At 39.1% G+C, this 20,074-nt stretch overlaps 1 protein-coding gene across 2 annotated transcripts in view; it reads right to left on the minus strand.

Moving 5' to 3' along the window:
- The window catches only part of BAIAP2L1 (BAR/IMD domain containing adaptor protein 2 like 1), a 92,667-nt gene that overhangs the window by 65,000 nt on the left and 7,593 nt on the right, over window positions 1–20,074 (minus strand). For both annotated transcript variants that reach the window (XM_042972197.1, XM_042972198.1), the window contains exon 2: window positions 2,044–2,119. In XM_042972197.1, the coding sequence (XP_042828131.1) occupies window positions 2,044–2,119 (76 nt within the window). The remainder of the gene's footprint in view (window positions 1–2,043; window positions 2,120–20,074) is intronic.

Consider the following 20,074-nt stretch of genomic DNA (forward strand, 5'->3'; position numbering starts at 1 on the left):
CTTGGTCATGTGACTTGCTTTGGCCAATGGGGTACCAGCAAGCATAACTCCCACAGGGATTTGCACTCTTGGAAGTCTGCTATGCCAGAAAGCGGGAGCCCAGCCCCCAGCTGACTGCAATTGTAGGACTGAGCCCCAGGGGTCCAGAGAACTGCACTGCCTTTACAGGACCTTGAGAAATAATAAACTATTGCTGCCTTAAGCCACCAAGTTTAGGGAGACTTTGTTATGTGGCTATAGATAACTGATGCTGCATTCACATGCATTAACAATCTGACCCATTCCACCTTGTATTTTACTATTCTCCAACAGCTTCTCACTCATGCCAGTCTGGGCCTCAGATTTTGGCTTGGATGCTGTCTTTTCTGCCTGAAACCTAACATGTGTCAGCTTGCACAGCTCCTACAAGGCCTCCCGCCTGCTCTGTTCCCCACCAACTTCACTGCTCAAATTCCTGTGACACTGCTCTTTCCATGCTCTTTGTTAGCTGTGAATGTTGTCCTGACTTATGACCTAAGTGGTGACTGCACATCTGGCATCCTCAACTATACTACAAATTCTTACCGAGGACTTTACAAATTTATCTCAATTTCTCGATGGCTTCAGTAAAAAACAGATGGCCTGCAGAAATTCTGGAAATACTTTAAAAGTGCAAAATAGTCCCTTTGGGGAGAAGCCTTATTTAGCAAGAGACTAAGCTGCTGGCAGCTCCTTGAGTCACCTTGTAAAACTGCCTCGGAGAGGCACCAAGTGCTAGAAAGAAAAAAAACCATCGCAGGTCATTGTGACTTCCTTCACAGGGGCATCTAAAGCAATGACTTTGTGGCCTTGTGACTAAGCAGTCACGGAGGGAGAGTCAGCTGTGCAAGAATTCTAAAACCAGTCTCCTGCTCTTTGATAAGGGAGGTGAGGGGTCACCTACAGAGGTCGCTGACACTTCTTGGGGGGTGAAGGATGGTTTCCCAACAGTGAAAATGTCTGGCAAACAGCACAGAGATCCAGAAGAAAGTAAATAAGTAGTTTACTTTCCCGTGATTATGACAACTGGGCACCTGTCATCCAAACTCTAGCTACCATACCCCCTCTTCCTGGGGCATGCTTATGCTAAGGGTATATGAGGTCACAGATTTATTTTCAAAACCTCAAGAGGGAGCAGCCAAAGGTGTGACATGGTGAAAGAAGGAAATGAGAAATACATAAAAGACCCAGAACTTGATCTGAACCATTGGAAACTAAGTTTTCTACTTATGTTACACGGTGGTTTTAGTGAACCAAGGTACAGGGTGAAAATGGTGTCTGAATATTTTTGGGGTGACACTTGTTACATAGGGAGAATTATTGTGACTGTGTTAAAATCTAGTGATTATCAGCATCTCAAGTTTTTAAGGTGATCACTGATAACATTCACCTCTTAGTAGGGAAATCCATGTGTAGATGCAGGTCAGCTTCCTCCAATGAAACCTCTTGAAACTAGCAAACAACTCCAGTTCACAAAGAGAGACAAAAGCCAATGCCTGAATTCATTTTAAAGGAAGCACTCTTTTGGAAATGAAAATTTTAACTTCAACCTTTAACTCAGATGTTTTTCCGTTCAGGCTAAAACTTTTCTCATATCACTATCAGAAGTTATACACCCAAAGGCAAGAAAGTATTCTACATAAATAAAAAGAGAGTAATTCTTCTGCTGCAAGACACTAACAAATATTTTAAGCACACATTTAATATATGTTATTAGTTCACGACGAATTTGGTTTGCAAAGTGGAAAACATGTTTATGGCAATGATGTAAAAGATTGAGTCCGGTCAAAAACCATGATCTGGTAATTGAAATACATCACTTAGAATAGCCAATGATTCAATTTATTCATTTCAAATACACTAATATCCTATCATTGCAAACTTCCATAGAATTAACCTAAGTATTGTTTTTAACTTCAAGATATTTCAAAAATTCACTATTAACCACATAAAAATAATTAAGTAAAATATTTACTGAATGGTTTTTATATGTGCACTATATTTATAAATTTAGAAAACACTTACCATTAACAGCTTTTTCATAATTTTTTCCTAGGTTTATTAAATTTCGTAGCCCAGGATTGAACTGTTCCATAACATTCTGACAAACAAACAAACAAACAAATTAATAAGATAAGCAAACAGTAGATCAAGTAATCTTTAGACTTTGTCACTACATAGCCATGGATGCCTGTGTATGCTCGACAGTACGTCTACAAAGCCATGAATGTTTACTTTAAAATAATGAAGAGCACATACTTCTTTACTGATGGAACAGGGCACTCGTACTGGCAAGACACATGTGATCCTGGCAGTTTCCCAGTTGCCCAAGGGCTGCCTAGAACCTACTATAAATGGAGCAAGTAGCCGACACGCATACCTCCAAAGCATACCCCACAGGAGTTACAGGCCCAGAAGCTGATGCTCCCAGTGGGGTTTAAGTAGGTTAATGGTTGTCACGCTAATGTTAAAAACAGGTGTGCATGATTGGAACCTTATAACTATATAAGCAACGTTTTGGTTATCAATTGAACAGACATTTCTTTCTTTCTTTTTTTTAATTAACGTTTATTTATTTTTGAGAGACAGAAACAGAGCACGAACACGGGAGGGGCACAGAGAGGGAGACACAGAATCCGAAGCAGGCTCCAGGCTGAGCTGTCAGCCTGTGTTGAACCCACGAACCATGAGATCATGACATGAGCCAAAGCTGGATGCTTAACTGACTGAGTCACCCAGGTGCCCCTGAACAGACATTTCTAAGAGATCTTGTTTTTACTATGCTTAATAACCAGGAGAGGGTATGAGGGTGGGTGTTGCTGATGGCCCTAGGACACAGGCCAGTCTGCGACCTTCTGTCCAGGTGGTCACTGGCATTTTTTTTCCTAGTGATCAGTTTATTCATTAAGTACTTATGGAGTAACCACCGAGTGGTAGGTAGGTCCTGTGCACACAATAGTAGATGGAAAGACATGGTTTCCCTCTCATAGATTTCATGATGCCATATCTCTGCAAATGTCACGGTTTTCATTTTTAAAAGTGTTATTCTTATATCACTAGAAAGTCACAAACATAGAGACAAATGCTATGATAAGTATAAGAGGCAATTATTTAGAATGTTGACCTAAACTTAGATTATCCTAAATCTGAAGTACAGACAAAAGATCATTCCTATGGGTTTCTGACTTCTTGACTAAGAATACACGGTGACTGAATGTATTTGTTCCATCTACAAATAATGAGCTTCACAGCATTAGCCACTCCGGGTGGACCACTCAAGTCTCCTTACCTCCTCTCCCCAAATGTGAACCCTATTTGTACAAGACCAGGCAATAAAAAGAATGAAAAACACACAACATTCAAATGGCAGATACTTGATACACATGCTCTTCAGGATAAAAGGTTCTCCTTTATAAACCAGTACAGAGAGAACATAATAACTTTTATTTTATCAAACAATGATAAAGGCTTATCATGAAAAAGAACCCTTGGCTCAACCTTCCCCTAAACTTCAACTTACTCCTAAGAGCACTTTCAACTAAGTTGTTATTCTTATATTCATTGCCATAGTTTTGGATAATATTCTTGATTTCTCAATTTTGGACAATAATGACTGGCTTTCTACTACCCTAGATAAGGGCTCAGCTCTCCATATCACTCCACTTTCCCTACCCCAATCCTTCCTATATAATTAAATGGCAATTTGCTGGTAAGTTGAGAGGGTTTATTATGACATTGTAAATACCGGTCACTACAATGCAAGGAATGTACTAGGGATTATGTTCCTTTCTTGGTACAGTCTTTGTTTCTCCTGGGATTAACAATCATCTCATCACCCTCCACACACACCACCCCTCCCCGGCTTAGTTTTCCATGAATCTACCTTAAATTTTTCCACATGCTCCATCCCATCTAGCAGAAGTCTATCAATATTATTTTTCAAATGCACAAAGTTGTCAGCTAATCTTCCATTCCATTTTTCCCCTGAACTTCCTCCAAGGACTCCGTCCTCTTGCTCAGTCTGGCCTGACTGTCCCTGCCACGCTGCTACCCTTGCATGTCCTTTTCTGATCCCCTGTGTTAGAGCTCTCATTAACTGGACTCCACACCTTCGTCTTTCATTTATTCCCATTTGCTGAAGATCATTCTCCAAGAACAACCTAAGGAATGATGCATGATAGATAAATTTGAGTCACCATGTGTCTGACATTATCTTTACCTTGACATTTGATTGATATTTTGCTGGCTAGAGTATTACAAAGCAAAAGTGATTTTCCTTTAGAATGTTAAAGATACTGCTCCACAATTTTTAACATCCAGTTTTGCTGCTGAGAAGTCAGCCATCATTTCTTCTTCCTTTGCATAGGACATAGTTGGGGGTGCTTATTTCTGGAAGACTTCTCTTTATCCCTGTGTACTACATAATGGTCTGTCTTAGTATGGGTACTTATTTATTTTACTGGGCATTCAACAGACCCTATCCATATAGAAAGTTATGCCCATTAGGTCTGAAAAATGTTCCTGTTTTGTTTTTTGTCTCTCCCTACTTTCTGGAATTCTGATAAGGATTTTACACACCCTGAATTTATTATCTAATCATTTTACCTTTTTTCTTTGATTTTCCACTTTTTGTTCCCCCATCTCTGACAGATATCAACTTCACATTCCAAGTCTTCTATTATGTTTTTTAAAACTTTTGATATCATATTTTAAATTTGGGCTCTTTGCAGTTTTTTTTTAATGATCCCTTTTTAAAAGTATCCAGTTCTTGTTTTGTGAATGATGTATGTCTAATCGGAATAAATTATAATTTTTTTGTTATTTTCTTCCAGTTCCCCATATTATCTCCTAATTATTTCTTTTCATTGTTTGGCATCCATCTGTCTTTTGTGTTGGAGGCTTTCCTCAGACATCTGGCAATCCCTGATAGCCTGTTCATAATTATAAATTTTTTAAATTTTTTTTAATGTCTATTTATTTTTGAGACAGAGAGAGAGCATGAATGGGGGAGGGTCAGAGAGAGAGGGAGACACAGAATCCAAAGCAGGCTCCAGGCTCTGAGCTGTCAGCACAGAGCCCAACGCGGGGCTCGAACTCACGGACTGTGAGATCATGATGTGAGCTGAAGTCGGATGCTTAACCGGCTGAGCCACCCAGGCGCCCCTAGCCTGTTCATATTTAAGAGTAAAGTCCTAAAATGCTGGCTGGAAGCTTGTGGGTGTGGGTGTGTACACTAGGGTTGTTGTTGACTAGTAGGCTTCATTCAGAGTAACTGGACAAGTCAGCTATAGACAAACTGGCCATGTGACAGTAACCAGAGTCCACTGAGTCTCTCTAGACAAGTTTCTTATTTCCTATCAGGGGTAAGGGAAGAGGCAATGGCCAGGTGGCTGGCTTTCCCCACCCATCAGGAAGGTGACTGGGTTGGGAATTTCACAGTTTACTGAGTTGATTTTTACTGAATTCCTGCTCTCTAAGGTTTATTCCCTCCACCTTCTGCTGTTGTTTCCAGGTCGAGACCTCCTATGATTCAGTATGCCCTGAGATTAAATCTCGAGTCTGCCAGGCAGAGAGAGCTTCTAGTAGTAGTGGTGGTTCAGGTAGGAAAGAAAAACTGTCAGTTTAACCACCTTGTGTAACTCCTTTTCTGGCCCTGGGTGTCCCCTCCGTCCCCACCTTCTGTGGGCCTGCTCTCCAGCCTCTCAGGTTCTTTGAGGTGAATGGCTCAGCTCTCATCAGTACTCCCACTGCAGAGTCTTTAAGTTTTCTTAAGGCAGCTACCACTCCTCCAAATTTTTCTAGGCTGTTCATCAACTGCTCTTTTTTCAGTCCTTTCTACCATGAATTTATGGCTTCCACCCACCCTCCTTTCCTCTCCTCTTTTTCTTTTCCTTCCTTTGCTATCATTTCAATGTATTCTCTCTTTTTTTTTTTTTAACGTTTATTTATTGAGAGAGACCGAGACAGAATGCGAGTGGGTTAGGGGCAGAGAGAGAAGGAGACACAGAATCCGAAGCAGGCTCCAGGCTCTGAGCTGTCAGCACAGAGCCCAACGCGGGGCTCAAACTCATGAGCTGTGAGATCATGACCTGAGCCAAAGTTGGATGCTCAACTGACTGAGCCACCCAGGCGCCCCATCATTTCCATGTATTCTTAGAAGAAAAACCTCAGGATCAATCTGCTGTATTTAACTGGAAGTCCACTCATCCTGTGTTATTGAAGCCAGTCATCTGTTTGAGCCTCATTTACAACCAGCAGCCATAAAGCCCCAAAGCCAAAGATGACTCCCATACCAGTCTCTCTGAAAGATCTAAGTCTCAATACCGGATCACAGGGACCTAAAGCCATAGCTGCTATTTCTACCCTCTTTTCTCAATTCCCTTGTTTTGTTTTTAGGCTTATTTTGAAATTGTTCAAGATTCACAAGAAGCTATAAAAACTGTACTGAGAGTTCTCACATATGCTTTTCCACTGACAGTAACTTATATAACCATAGTACATTATCAAAACCAGGAAACTGATATTGGTACAATGCTTAACTAAACTGCAGACTTCATTTGTATTTACCAGTTTTTTTTTGTAAGCTTCTTTTGTTTTTGTTTTTTTTTAAATGTTTTTATTATTTATTTATTTTGAGAGAGAGAAGTCCATGAGCAGGGGCAGGGCAGAGAGAGGGGGAGAAAATCCCAAGCAGGCTCCGCACTGCCAGCACACAGCCTGATGTGCAGCTCGATCTCATGAACCACGAGAACATGACCTGAGTGGAAATCAAGAGTGGGATGCTTAACCGGCTGAGTCCCCCAGGCACCCCTGTATTTACCAGTTTTTATATCACTCATTTTGAGGGGGGAAAGTGCATTGTGTCTATGAAATCTTAACACAAGTATAGACTTGTGTGACCATCACCACAGATACAGTACAGAACCATTCCACTAACACAGTGATCTCTCTCATGCTACCCCTTTACAGTCACACCCTCTCCACCAATCTCAATCACTCTAATTTTGTCATTGTGAAGATATTATACAAATGAATCATACAGTATGTGACCTCTGAGACTGGCTTTTTCACTCCACACAATGTCCTTAGGAACCATCCAACTTGTTGGGTGTATTAATAGTTTATTCCTTTTTTTGGCTAGTAGTATTCCACAGTACAGATGTATCATAGTTTATTTATACATTTACCCGTTGAACATTTTGGTTGTTTATAGTGTTTGGCAATTGCAAATAAACCTGATATGGACAATCACATTCCGATTTTTGTGTAAACGTTAAGTGTTCATATCTCCAGGATAAATACCTAGGAGTTCAATTGCTGCATCATGTGGTAGGTATATGTTTAACTTTGTAAGAAACTGCCAGACTATTTTCCAGAGTGCCTGTACCATTTTACATTCCCATCAGCAATGTATGAGATTTTGGTACTTTTTAAAATCTAATAACTTTATTGGAAAATAATTGCTTTTTAATAAAAGGATAAAACTACTTTTCAATATCTCTTTCAAAATTCTTATAATAATCTTAAGAGACGAAGTCTGGACAACAAGAATGTAAGTTCTAATAAAAAGATAAAACTTGGGGTACCTGGGTGGTTCAGTCAGTTAAGCGTCCAACTTCAGCTCAGGTCATGATCTCTTGGCCTGTGAATTCAAGCCCCTCCATCGGGCTCTGTGCTGACAGCTCAGAGCCTGAAGCCTGCTTTGGGTTGTGTCTCTCTCTGCCCCTCCCTCACTCATGCTCTGTCTCTCTCTCTCTCAAAAATAAACATAAAAAAAAAAAAATTAAAGATAAAACTTTAAAAACATCATTTAAAATTCTTATAATAAACTTATGAGGCTGAGTTTGGAGGGGTAAGAATATAAGGAAACAGATGCAGAGCTAACTCTGTCTACTAGAATACAGTCATTAAAAAGAAGCCCAGATCTGTGTTTTTTCTTAAGATTATTCTTAGTTCAGCTAAGCCAAATAAGAGGAAAATATAATTTGATTTCTTGATATAATTCCTGAAATGTTTACATATAACTCCTATCTTAAAATATCAAAAACAATGAATTAATGAGAACTTCCAAAATTAACACCCAAGCATAAACCAACCATCCAAATGATTCTACTGGGGAAAAAAGTTAACTCATAAGACTTAGGACTACAATAAGCTTCAGAGAAAACAATACAAGAGTTTTTAGGCTCGAAAGTTTAACATACACTTCAATTTCTTATTATTTAAGTTCAGCTACAGAAATTTTTCCCCCAGAAACTTTGGCCCCCTTGAACAGTGGAAAATCCATTTCTACCCTGGCTCTTGGCCATTAATCTAGTTATTTTAGCTGAAGTACATGTATTTTTAAACTCAGGAACAAAAAAGCAGTGCTGCCTTTGTACTCCACAATCTGTAAAGTTTTGTAAGTAGCAGTGGATATCTTTGTGAACTGGATGGGTCCCACATTTTTTTGAGAGGGCAGTCGTTGGGTCAAAGGTCATATGGTGTGTTAAGGTTTATTAAGACCTGAATTGTTCACATGGCCTAAGATTTAGAGAAAATCACCAGCAGTAATGAACAAATCCATTTTAAGTTTGGCACTAAAAATAAAAAGTTTAAATACCAAGTATAAAAACAAAAAAAAAAAACGGTCCAAGAAACACTATTTTGTTACAATCAATAACAAAAGCTCAGTTACTGCCTGGCAAGGAGGATAATTTGCCAAACCAGTTTCCACCAGAATGAGTTCATTTCCATTCAGAGAGCAATATGGATAGTCTAAGCTAAAATAACTGGCAATATCACCGTTCTACTTGGGCTGAGTCTCAGGAAGAGGAGTTGGTTCTAGCACCAAAGCTCAATAAGCAGCATTGGAGAATTAATGGTTAGCTGTTCCAAATAAAATGCTGAGGAATAAGCCACACACTTTCCACCAGATTTCTAGCTGGCCCATTTATCTCATGCATTTCCTCTGCCTACTGTGGAGCTACAGATCATAATTTTAAAATGAATTATATAATCTTGTGAAGGTTTTAGCTTCCTCACCATTTAGATTTTTCCTTCATTTAAAAAAAAAACAAAAAAACAATTACCTTTACCAACATGGAACTAAAGACAATGAAGCATACATTAATTCAATTATGACTAGCCAGATAAACTGAGCTGACTTTAAATTTCTAAGAATTAGTTTACGTTTCTTTTTCCAATTCTCTACATGACCAAGGACAAATTATTTGATATATCAGTGCTTTATTTTTCTCAGTTGAAAATTGTGGGTAATATTTACACTGGAATAAGCTTTTAAAAGTGATTTAAGAATCTCTAAGTAAATAGGGAGTTTTATAATGTTCTTCAGGTAACATATTTACCCTTGAAAGTTTCAATGCCATTTTATATAATCTCATACAAATTAATCCAGTAATGTCACAAATGCTTAAACTAATTAAGGCACATTCTCATTTCATGTGACAAGATTATCTGTTAATAAGGATTAACGGTTTGAGAATACTTCTAGATAGACATCATTTGTAGAAAATTTTACTTATCCCTTCCTTGTGTTGTTGGAAGCCACCATTCCTGGACTAACATCAGTATTTGATTATGTCCCCTGCCTTTAGGGAAGATATTAGTGAGTAAATTTGGCAAAAAAGCAGCTGCTTGTAGACTAATAGATGGTCAGAAGAGTCATGTTTTCATATCCATCTTCAATGGGGAGCACAAGCCAAGTAAAGGAAAATAAGACAACGGAGATACTCTGTTTGAAGTATTAAGTTACAGCAGAAATAGTCAAGATTCAAATATGTAAAACACAGAAATGCTTCCTATCAAACATGAATAGTGTTTTTGTTCCCCTTCAGTCTGTATTATCTATCTATGCTACTAGCTTCTAACTTGCATTATCTATCGATTTGTATTATCTATAATTTGTAACATGCATTCCAGTAGCAATGGGCCCGGTTAACGCTGGATGAAAAAAAACTGAAAAAAAAATTGGGGAAATCACATCACCACCTCGCTAAGGCTCAATCTCCTCTTCTTTTTTTTTTTTTTTTTAACGTTTATTTATTTTTGAGACAGAGAGAAACAGAGCATGAACAGGGGAAGGTCAGAGAGAGAGGGAGACACAGAATCTGAAACAGGTTCCAGGCTCTGAGCTGTCAGCACAGAGCCCGACATGGGGCTCGAACCCACGAACCGCAAGATCATGACCTGAGCTGAAGTCAGACGCTCAACTGACTGAGCTACCCAGGCGCCCCTCAATCTTCTCTTCTATAAAATGGAAATAATGATAATTTGGACTTCATGAGGAGTATGAAGATTCAATGAGATATTAAGTAGTATTTATGCAACACTTAGGTGCTCTTCCAAGCACCTGGTACTTAGTGCACACTGAATCAATTGTAATAATTAATATTGCAAGACAAAAGCTCTAAAATATTAGTCAACTCTTCAAGTGGATGAACATTCCCATTTCCACAGATGTCTCCAGATACCTCAGTTCCTCTCTGTAATATGAAAATAAATGATACTGGCTATTCTACCTTGAAGGGTCACATCAGGATGAGAGAGACCATGAATATAAAATACTCTAGAAAAGTGTGGGATACAAAGGAAATCGAAGGTGTTATTATTTCTTCTATTCAGTTGAGAATATTTTATTCTTTTTTTCCTAGGTGAGATAAATTTGGCATTTATGGAGTGCTACTATATTTCAGGCTCTGTGCCCATGTTTTACATGGGCTGTTTCATTAGATCCTAACAACATGATTATTATTATCATCATTTTATGGATGACACACCAAAGCTTTGAGATGCTAAATTTAAAAACCTTGCTGAAGGGGTGCCTGCATGACTCAGTCAGTTAAGCGTCCATTCTTGATTTCAGCTTGGGTCACGTCATATCTCACGGTTTGGGTTCATGGGATCGAGCCCCGTGTTGGGCCTGCTTGGGATTCTCTCTCACTCAAAATAAATAAATAAATATTTAAAACTAAATAAATAAAATAAAAACTTTGCTGAAGATCGCAAAGGTCAGGCCCAGGCAGCCTCCCTGCTAACCTTTGCGCTCACCCCTCAGGTCTCAATACAATTCCTCGAAGTGAATTGTGCAATCGTATAAGCTGAAAATGGTTGTATAACAGAGCATTATTTTAGTGTGAGAAATTATGGGAGACTACAATGTTTTCTTTTTCTTTTTAGAGGATTTCTTGTGATATTACTCCTGATTTTTTATTAATAAAATATTCTAATAGCAGAAGAATTAAACCAATATTGACCAATTCTACCCGGGCAAACAAATATTTGACCTTCTTTTCTTTCCCTTAAGAAAAAGAAAAAGTTGGGGCGCCTGGGTGGCTCAGTCGGTTAAGCGGCCGACTTCGGCTCAGGTCATGATCTCGCGGTCCGTGAGTTCGAGCCCCGCGTCGGGCTCTGGGCTGACAGCTCAGAGCCTGGAGCCTGTTTCAGATTCTGTGTCTCCCTCTCTCTCTGCCCCTCCCCTGTTCATGCTCTCTCTGTCTCAAAAATAAATAAACGTTAAAAAAAATTTTTTTTTAAAGAAAAAAAAAAGTAAAGATAAAGAAGATTCCTCAACTACCTATAGTCCTCACAAGAATAATGGTTGACACTATCATACTGATTTTCTTTAGTGTAAAGGAATTAAAATATTACAAAACCACCGGATGTTTTTAACCACCCCAGCCACATCTTGTATCTCTTTGACTTTCTTCTCCCCAGAGGGAACCATCAATTAAGAATGCTGTTAATTTTCTAACTCATATTTTATACTTTTACATATACATATATTTAGTCCTGACTGATACATAATTTTGTTTTGTACATTTTAATAAAATAAATGGTATCAAAATACATTTCACTCTTACTTTTTTTTTTTTTTAATTCAATGTTATGTTCCTGAGACCTGCCCACCTGGTTACATATTGACTGAGTTTATTCTACTACTTTAAGTCTGCATGGTATCCCATTGTGATTGTTAGTTTTAGGTGTCTGCATAACAGTTAGTAAATTAGGTACTAATTTAGGTGTTGCTGTGAAGGAATTCTATAGATATGGTTAACATCTACAACCAGTTTAAGTACTATCCTCAATAATCAGGGTAGGCTTCCTTTAATCACTCGAAAAGCCTTCAAGAATAAAACTAAGGTCTTCTGAGGAAGACGATATTCTGCTTGCCTACACTACAGATTTCAGACTTCCCAGCCCTCACAATCAAGTAAGCCAATTTATTTCCTCTACTGAGTAGCATTTAGATGGGCTTATGAGTTTTGGCTAATATGAAGTATGTGGCAAGGGACTGTACATGTCTCCTTGTACTACACAGGTAAGAAATTACCTAGAAACAGAATTGCTGAGGCATAGAGTATGTGACAGATTTCTCAATTTTGTTATATACCACAATATACTTTAGAGAAAGCGGCTGTAGCAATGGGTGCTCCCACCACCACTGTATGAAAGCACTATCTTACCCACACACTCACCAACACTTAGTGTTGCCACAGTTTTTTCCTACCTGATGAGTGAAAAACAGTAACTTTAAATTTTTTTTTAATGTTTATTTTTGAAAGAGAGAAACAAAGTGTGAGCAGGGGAGAGGCAGGGGGAGAGGCAGGGGGAGAGGCAGAGAGAGAGGCAGAGAGACAGACAGACAGACAGACAGACAGAATCCAAGCAGGCTCCAAGCTCTGAGCTGTAAGCCCAGAGCCCAACGTGGGGCTCAAACTCACGAACCGTGAGATCATGATCTGAGCTGAAGTCAGAAACTCAACCAACTGAGCCACCCAGGTGCCCTGTAAACAGTACCTTTTTAAAAAGAACTTTAACTGCCTCCCCTGTCAGCAATAAAAAAGTACCCATAACTGGAAATATCCGAGCAGGAGAGGAGAAACAATGAAAGGTAGTTAACTAGTATATTGCAATGATTTCATCCTCAACTCTCAGGTCTACATAGATTTAAGGTCATCAGAGAGTTTATCCATTTAACAGCAGGGTAGGGCACCAAAAGCCTGGATACTTCATATAATTAAGCAGGTTTGGCTCTGGCCACCCCCTTCCCTGCCCCCAATCACTGTGCTCCAGGCACAACGGCCTCCAGGCTGTTATCTGAACACACCAAACCCATTCCCACCAGAGCTATTTTGTATTTGCTCTCCTGCCTGAAGGCTCTCTTCCTAGATACATGTCTACCAGTTCTCAGCGCCAACCCTCTCAGAGACACTTTCCTCCACTTGCCTCCCACCATGTCTGGTAGCACCTCTATTTTCCTTCTCTCTCTGGCTCCGTTCCTTGCTTCTCTTCCTTCAAAAGGCTGATCACTAACTCACATGATATTACCAATCTATTTACTGTTTCCTTAGTAGGAAATGCATGTAAATTAAGGCCAAGGGAGATCTGTAGCATCAAGAACAGTGCCTGGACCATCTAATGTCCAAAATGTACTCATCAACAGCGGTTTTCAATTGTTGTTGTTGTTGTTGTTATATAAGAGATATATGTGCTCATGGATGAATCAGCTACACAACATGCCCTCAGTTCATCTGAACATACTGCAACAGACACAATGACCCAGTGGGCCAATTAGTTGTGAAAATCAGGTGTGAGGTCATACACTGCCTGCACCTTCTTTAGCTCAAAGTAACAGCTCCAACTGAAGGTCACAAAAGCTGTAAGGCTCTGCCCTATGCTTACTAAGTCATAGCAGGCTTACAAAATCTGAAAATGCCAGGGCTTCCCTTGTGAATTCTGACTTCCCAAACTTATGTTTCTCCAAGTTGATTTTTAAATTACTTTTTAAGTATTAAGCAGTAATGTGGCCCTTAAAAAAGTACCTTGCAAGAGATACCCCAAATGTCCAACTGGTGAACAGATAAACATGGTACATCCACAAATGGAATATTATTAAGCCATAAAAAGAAATAAAGCACCAAAACACACTATAACATGTAGCGACATCATGCTAAGTGGAAAAAACCAAGTCACAAAAGACCATATATTATAGGACTCGGTTTATGTGAAATATCTAGTAAGACAAATCTATGGAGACAAAAAACATATTAGAGGTTGTCTGGGGCTGGGGATGAGAAGGAGGAATGATGGCAATGGTCACAAACGACCTTCTGGGGGTGATGAATAAAATGTTTAAAATTGGATTGTGGCGATGGTTGCAAATTCTATAAATTTACTAAATTTACCAAAAAAATCACTGAATTCTACATTTACAATGAGTGAATTTTATACTTTATAAATAACACTTAGATTAAGTTGTTTGTTTTCTTTTTTTAAAGGAAGAGGTAATAACAAAAACATAATGTTCCAGGCTATTAAGGGCTCATGCTTTAAATCCTTAATGCTACGGAATGCCACAAAGCTATGTGTCCACTCACTCCTTGGTTGTTTCTAACTAGCCTGTCCACAGAGAGCCAGATGTACTGAGGTGCAGGCCATCCACTTTGTGAACACTGGTCCAGAACCACCCAGAAAAGTGCTACTGGCCTCTAAGCACTTATACCCATGTAGCTGTCAGCAGCAACTTCCCTTCCTAGAGTGAAAATCAATTAGACCCATTACTAGAAAAAGATAACCCAGCTATTTTGAGATAAATCTCCTGCTGGATTAGCAGCTATCTTTCCAGCTATGATTGGGGAAGGAGTTTCGCAAATGTTTCTCCAGGCAAAAAAAGTCTTTTCTGTGTCCTCCTGTAAGGGTAGTTTCATAGGAAATCTTTAGCACACAGAGAAAATTCCCTATGAAAGTTTTGCTAGGATTTAAATGTTGCTTTGCCTTCATTCTTCCTTTCCTTTCTTCATCCATAATCCAGACTTTGGTTTATAAGTATTTCTATAAAAGCAGTCCTTCAGAGTGCAAAGGGCATGCTAGAAATGAAGCCATGAAACCCCCAAGGTTACAAGGCTCCATCCCTTGCAACATGACCTGAACAAGAAAAGCTAATGGGCCAGTGATAAGCAAAGCACCAGGCCATCTCTTTGGGCTTATCTTCTCCCGGAAGGATATTCTCTGACTGTTCTGAGAGCACCTATTAGAGCTCCTTAAGACCCAACCAACCAAGTGATGAGAACCAGTGTGATCATCCAGAAAATTATGTATTGTTCCCTCTTAAGATACACTACTAGAAGCAATCACATCTCCATGACCTTTCAGTTCATTGTTTAAAGAAACAAATTTCTCTGACAAACACCACTTTCTCTATTCACTACTCATTTAGACAGTAAGAATTGTTCTGAAGCAAAAGCACAGTTAAGCAAAACAAAAAGATCCTGCACTGGCGGGAGAAAGTAAGAAGTGTGTTCTATAACTGTTCAAACTTTTTGATGAGCTTATCAAGCCTATCATGAAAAGTAAGTCCCAGAGCTATCCCACCCAGTAATTTAGTATAAGAATTTAGGTATTCAACTGTTTTGTTTAAGTGTGGAGGGCAACTTGAGTTCATAACCATCCTTGATAAAACAACTTTAAGAGAAAGTAATGGCCTGAATCCTTTCAACACTACAAAGTTTCATTCTATTTTAAATACTAAACAAAAGTTTTACATTTACCTAGAATTATTTGAAACCACCTTTCCTTATAGTTTAAGTGCAGATGATTATTCTGGGTCCAAGGTCCAACAGGTGCTATAACTCCATATAGTTTTGGATTTCTTGGCAGTGCCAAGAAAGTTTCCAGGAATGAAAGCACACATTCCTAGCCTTGGCAATGAGCAACCTATCAGACACTGTAACAATGTTTGGCCCACACTGGCTTCAGTTGACAGGGGACCTGGGGACCATGCCCGAGAATCCAAGCAACTTTTGGACCTTACACGTGTGAGGGAGTAGTACCTGGGAGACTGAAGTAAATGAAATCAGGATCCATTTTTGCTTGGTTCACAGAGGTCCATGTTCTTGTTTCAAAGAATGGAAACACAATCCTCCCTATAGCCACAGTACCAAGATGACTATTACATAACTCTCAATCGGAATCTGAAAATGGGCCTCTCTTCTGGTATTTTCCTATGGTGGGGGGCAGGAAGGGTATCATGGCAAGTACAAGGTAACATGTACTTAGGCTTCGTTCCACTAACTCTTTAAAGTCCTTCTCGTGTTTGGGTCTTTGAAACAACTATACATGTGTTGAATCTTTATTATATACTTACAATGAACTCAGTCCTATGCTGGACACACAGATGTGTCCAACACATGTGTTGCCCTTGAAAACACATGATCTAATAGGGAGACCGATTAGGTATCAAAAAAACACCAAGGCAATTCAGATTGACATGTGAAAATAAGAAATGCAGACATCTTTAATATTATTTGAATATCACTTAGAAATATACAACTTTATCACAGATAAATGGTATATAATAAGGAAACAGTGATGATTAACTTACTGGGTTTAAAATAGCTGTCAACAGATATATACTTTGAAGGCTAGAGAGCACACTAGACTGTTTGGTTGAGCGTTCTTACCTGCCTACTTATTGTTTTTGAAAAGGTGTATCATGGAGTAAAAATCAAGCAATGAATTTACAGGGAAGAATTTCTCATGGGCTGAGTCACATTTGTTTAGAAAGTCTTCAGTACTCAATAGGTTACAGGAACTTTACTAGATCAAAGTAAATTGCTGATTTCATACAGCAAGTGACATTCTCTTTTTAGTTTGCTAGTTCTTTCTAAATGCTACTCTTACATTGTATCTGGAATAATTCTAGTTGAATTTCCCTCACCCAGACCCTGTGAGATGGATCATTCTGTTTTGCATTAAAACTGCAGCCCTTGCAATCTGAGAAATATTGTTCAAAAACCTAAAATAATTTAAAAACAGTTCAAGTTTGGGGCACCCGAGTGGCTCAGTTAAGCATCTGACTCTTGATTTGGTTCAGGTCATGATCTCACAGTTTAGGAGATGGAGCCCTGACAGAGCCTACTTGGGATTCTCGCTCTTCCTCTCTCTCTCTGCCCCTCTTCTTGTGTATGTGTGCTGCACACACACACACACACACACACACTCTCTCTCTCTCTCTCTCAAAATAAATATTTAAAAAACAAATAGTTCAGGGGCGACTGGGTGGCTCAGTCTGTGGAGCGTCTGACTTAGTCTCAGGTCATGATCTCATGGTTCATGGGTTCGATCCCCGCATCAGCTTAGAGCCTGCAGCCTGTTTTGGATTCTGTGTCTCCCTCTCTCTCTCCCACTCTCTCTCTGCCCCTCCCCTGCTTGTGGTCTGTCTCTCTCTCTCTCTCTCTCTCTCAAAATAAAATGTTAAAAAAAAATTAAAAAACAAAAAGTTCAAATTCATTACATGTAGTTCTCAGATAACAGTGAGGGGAATCAAAACTTCTAATTTTTTCATTTTGTTTCTCATCTACTTCTCTCTTAAACCCAACTTTCCAAGACTTCTTAAAACTTGCCTTAAAAACTCCTCTTGATGGGGCACCTGGGTGGCTCAGTCGGTTAAGCATCCAACTTTGGCTCAGGTCATGGTTTCATGGTTCGTGAGTTCGAGCCCCACATCAGGCTCTGTGCTGACAGATCAGAGCCTGGAGCCTGCTTCGGATTCTGTGTCTCCCTCTCTCTCTGCCCCTCTTCCGTTTGTACTCTCTCTCTCAAAAATAAATAAACGTTAAAAAAAAATTAAAAAAAAACCCTCCTCTTGAACTTAATCCACACATGCATTTATTTTTTTCCTTTCTTCCAATACCAAGACAAAACAAAGTCCAAAGAATTGAACTGGTAAAGGCAGGACCTCGCTGGGAGAGAGGGTGGGGAAGGAACAAGGAAACAGAATTGATGATACTGGGCAAACCAAGGTAGAGATGAAATGCTGGAGAGACTAAAACCTTGGCGCTGTTGACCTGTCATAAGCTATAAACTCTAGAAAAGCACAGACTTTTTTTCTTCATTGTGGGTCCTAGTGGTAACCACAGTGCTTGGCACAACTGTGGTGCCTAAGAAAACAGGTGAAGAGTGAATGTAGGTAATAAGCTTGGCACATACATAACAGATGCTCAAAACATTGTAGCTATTATTACCAGTGCTATCTCAGTCCCACTGGCCCCCAAAGTGAGGATTTTAGCTACAACTGCGCGATAAGCATAGGTCTTCAGTATTTATTCAAAAATTGTTTTGAGTTCTTACTATGCACCAGCACAATAAGAGATTAAAAAATTAAAAAAAAAAACCCCAAACCCTCAAGAAGTATATAGCTCACTGACAGAAAAATTTGTACCAATAATTTCAACACTATTCTTTTATCAAATATTTACTCAGCTCTGCCTATGTGTCAGTCACTCTACTAGATACTGGAGATAAGCAGTAAACAAAATAGATGAAAATCAATGCTCTTATAGTGATAATACTCCAGTAAATATATGCTACTGCTACTAACAACACTGTTCTAAAAGCTTTCTGTGTTACAATGTTCAGTCTGCACAATAAGCACATGAGGTAGGTACTATTATCATCCTTATTTACAGATGAGAAAACTGAAGCACGAGGTCAAATGGAGTAACATGACATTGAGTACATATAAAAATCTGGAATAAGGCAAATGGATGCGTTAGCTGAATATCAAGCTGTCTTCTCAAAGAGTGCAACAATTGGACTGCATGTCCTAATAGAACAATGTCTTGCATGTTTAAAGTGTGTTTAGGGGAGCCTGGGCGGCTCAGTCCCTTAAGCATCTGACTTCGGCTCAGGTCATGATACTTGAGATTTGTGGGTTTGAGCCCCCATCGGACTCTGTGGTGACAGCTCAGAGCCTGGAGCCTGCTTGGGATTCTGTGTCTCCCTCTCTCTCTGCACTCTCCCTGGCTCATGGTCTGTCTCTGTCTCTGTCTCTCTCTCAGAAATAAACATTAAAAAAAATTTTTTAAGTGTCTTTACACATTTAGAAATATATTCTACTGTCAGACACAGTCGGTGTCCTGTACCTTAAGCTTCTTCAAATATAAGATGAAGCCCATGATAAAATATACCATTTGGTCAATTAAATCCATTAATATTAAAGAAAACATAGATACAGATAGATAGATATACAGGAGTGCCTGGCTGGCTTAGTCAGTAAAACATGCAAGATATATATATATACATATAGCACAGTGCTTAAGTAAAAGGAATTATCATTGTGATTTTCCTGATTTTCTTTTCTCTGTAGTCAGAAACAGACTGTTCTACTAGCTTAGGTCTCAGACATGTGTACCTGGTAAGAATATGAAGATGAGCAGGGTTGTGTCCTGCACACCTCTTGCCTCCTGCACACAGGCAGGGGCTTCCCTCCTAACTCAGGATGGAGCTGTTCCATCCTCAAGTCCAAAGAGACACACTTTCGGTGACTAGTAGTCAGACTTGTCATCTGAGATCTGACCACCAACTCCAACCTTTTTCATGTTTGTTATTCTGACAATGTGTTTCTAATCATCTGAACTTTTATCCCTACTTACTTTTGACAGGTTATTACCACTTTTGCACCTTTTCTCGTCCTTATTACAGCTTTCATACCTTTCAAGGCTACAGCTGCACCTTGAAAGGGATCAGCTGCTTGCAACATCAGGCATAAGATGCTTAAAGATAGTTGTAAGAACTGGAATTTGGGGTTCTCAGTTTTGCTGAATTCTTTTTCTGTTGCCCTCATGTCTCAGGTTAGTAAACGTTAAAAATATACTCCCATAAGTAGTAATTAAAAGAAAAACGATGAGACTTTAAATTAGGTTTACCTATGAAAGGCTAATTTCCAAAACAGAGGTAGAAAATGGCACATTTTAGCTTAGTTTTCAAAAACTTTTCACCCATGAAAATGGTATGTCAATTTCTGTTTTAAGCTTAAAATTATAAAAGTAATCTACTCATGTAAAGAAAATATAAACACTCTAGAAGGTAGAGTGTAAGTGATAAGTAAAAATTTCCCTCCCCCTGCCCTAGAGTTTAACCTCAACTATACTTGGGTATTTTTGGTGAAGAAATTGCTATGGCTTAAGGACTTTTTAATCTCTAATCCCCATATAAATAAAAAGGGTAAGCAACAAATCTGAGGGTATCTTCACCCACAGGCTGTTCTACTTAAAGC

This window comes from Panthera tigris, chromosome E3 (assembly GCF_018350195.1).
Source record: "Panthera tigris isolate Pti1 chromosome E3, P.tigris_Pti1_mat1.1, whole genome shotgun sequence".
Taxonomy (NCBI): Eukaryota; Metazoa; Chordata; class Mammalia; order Carnivora; family Felidae; genus Panthera; species Panthera tigris.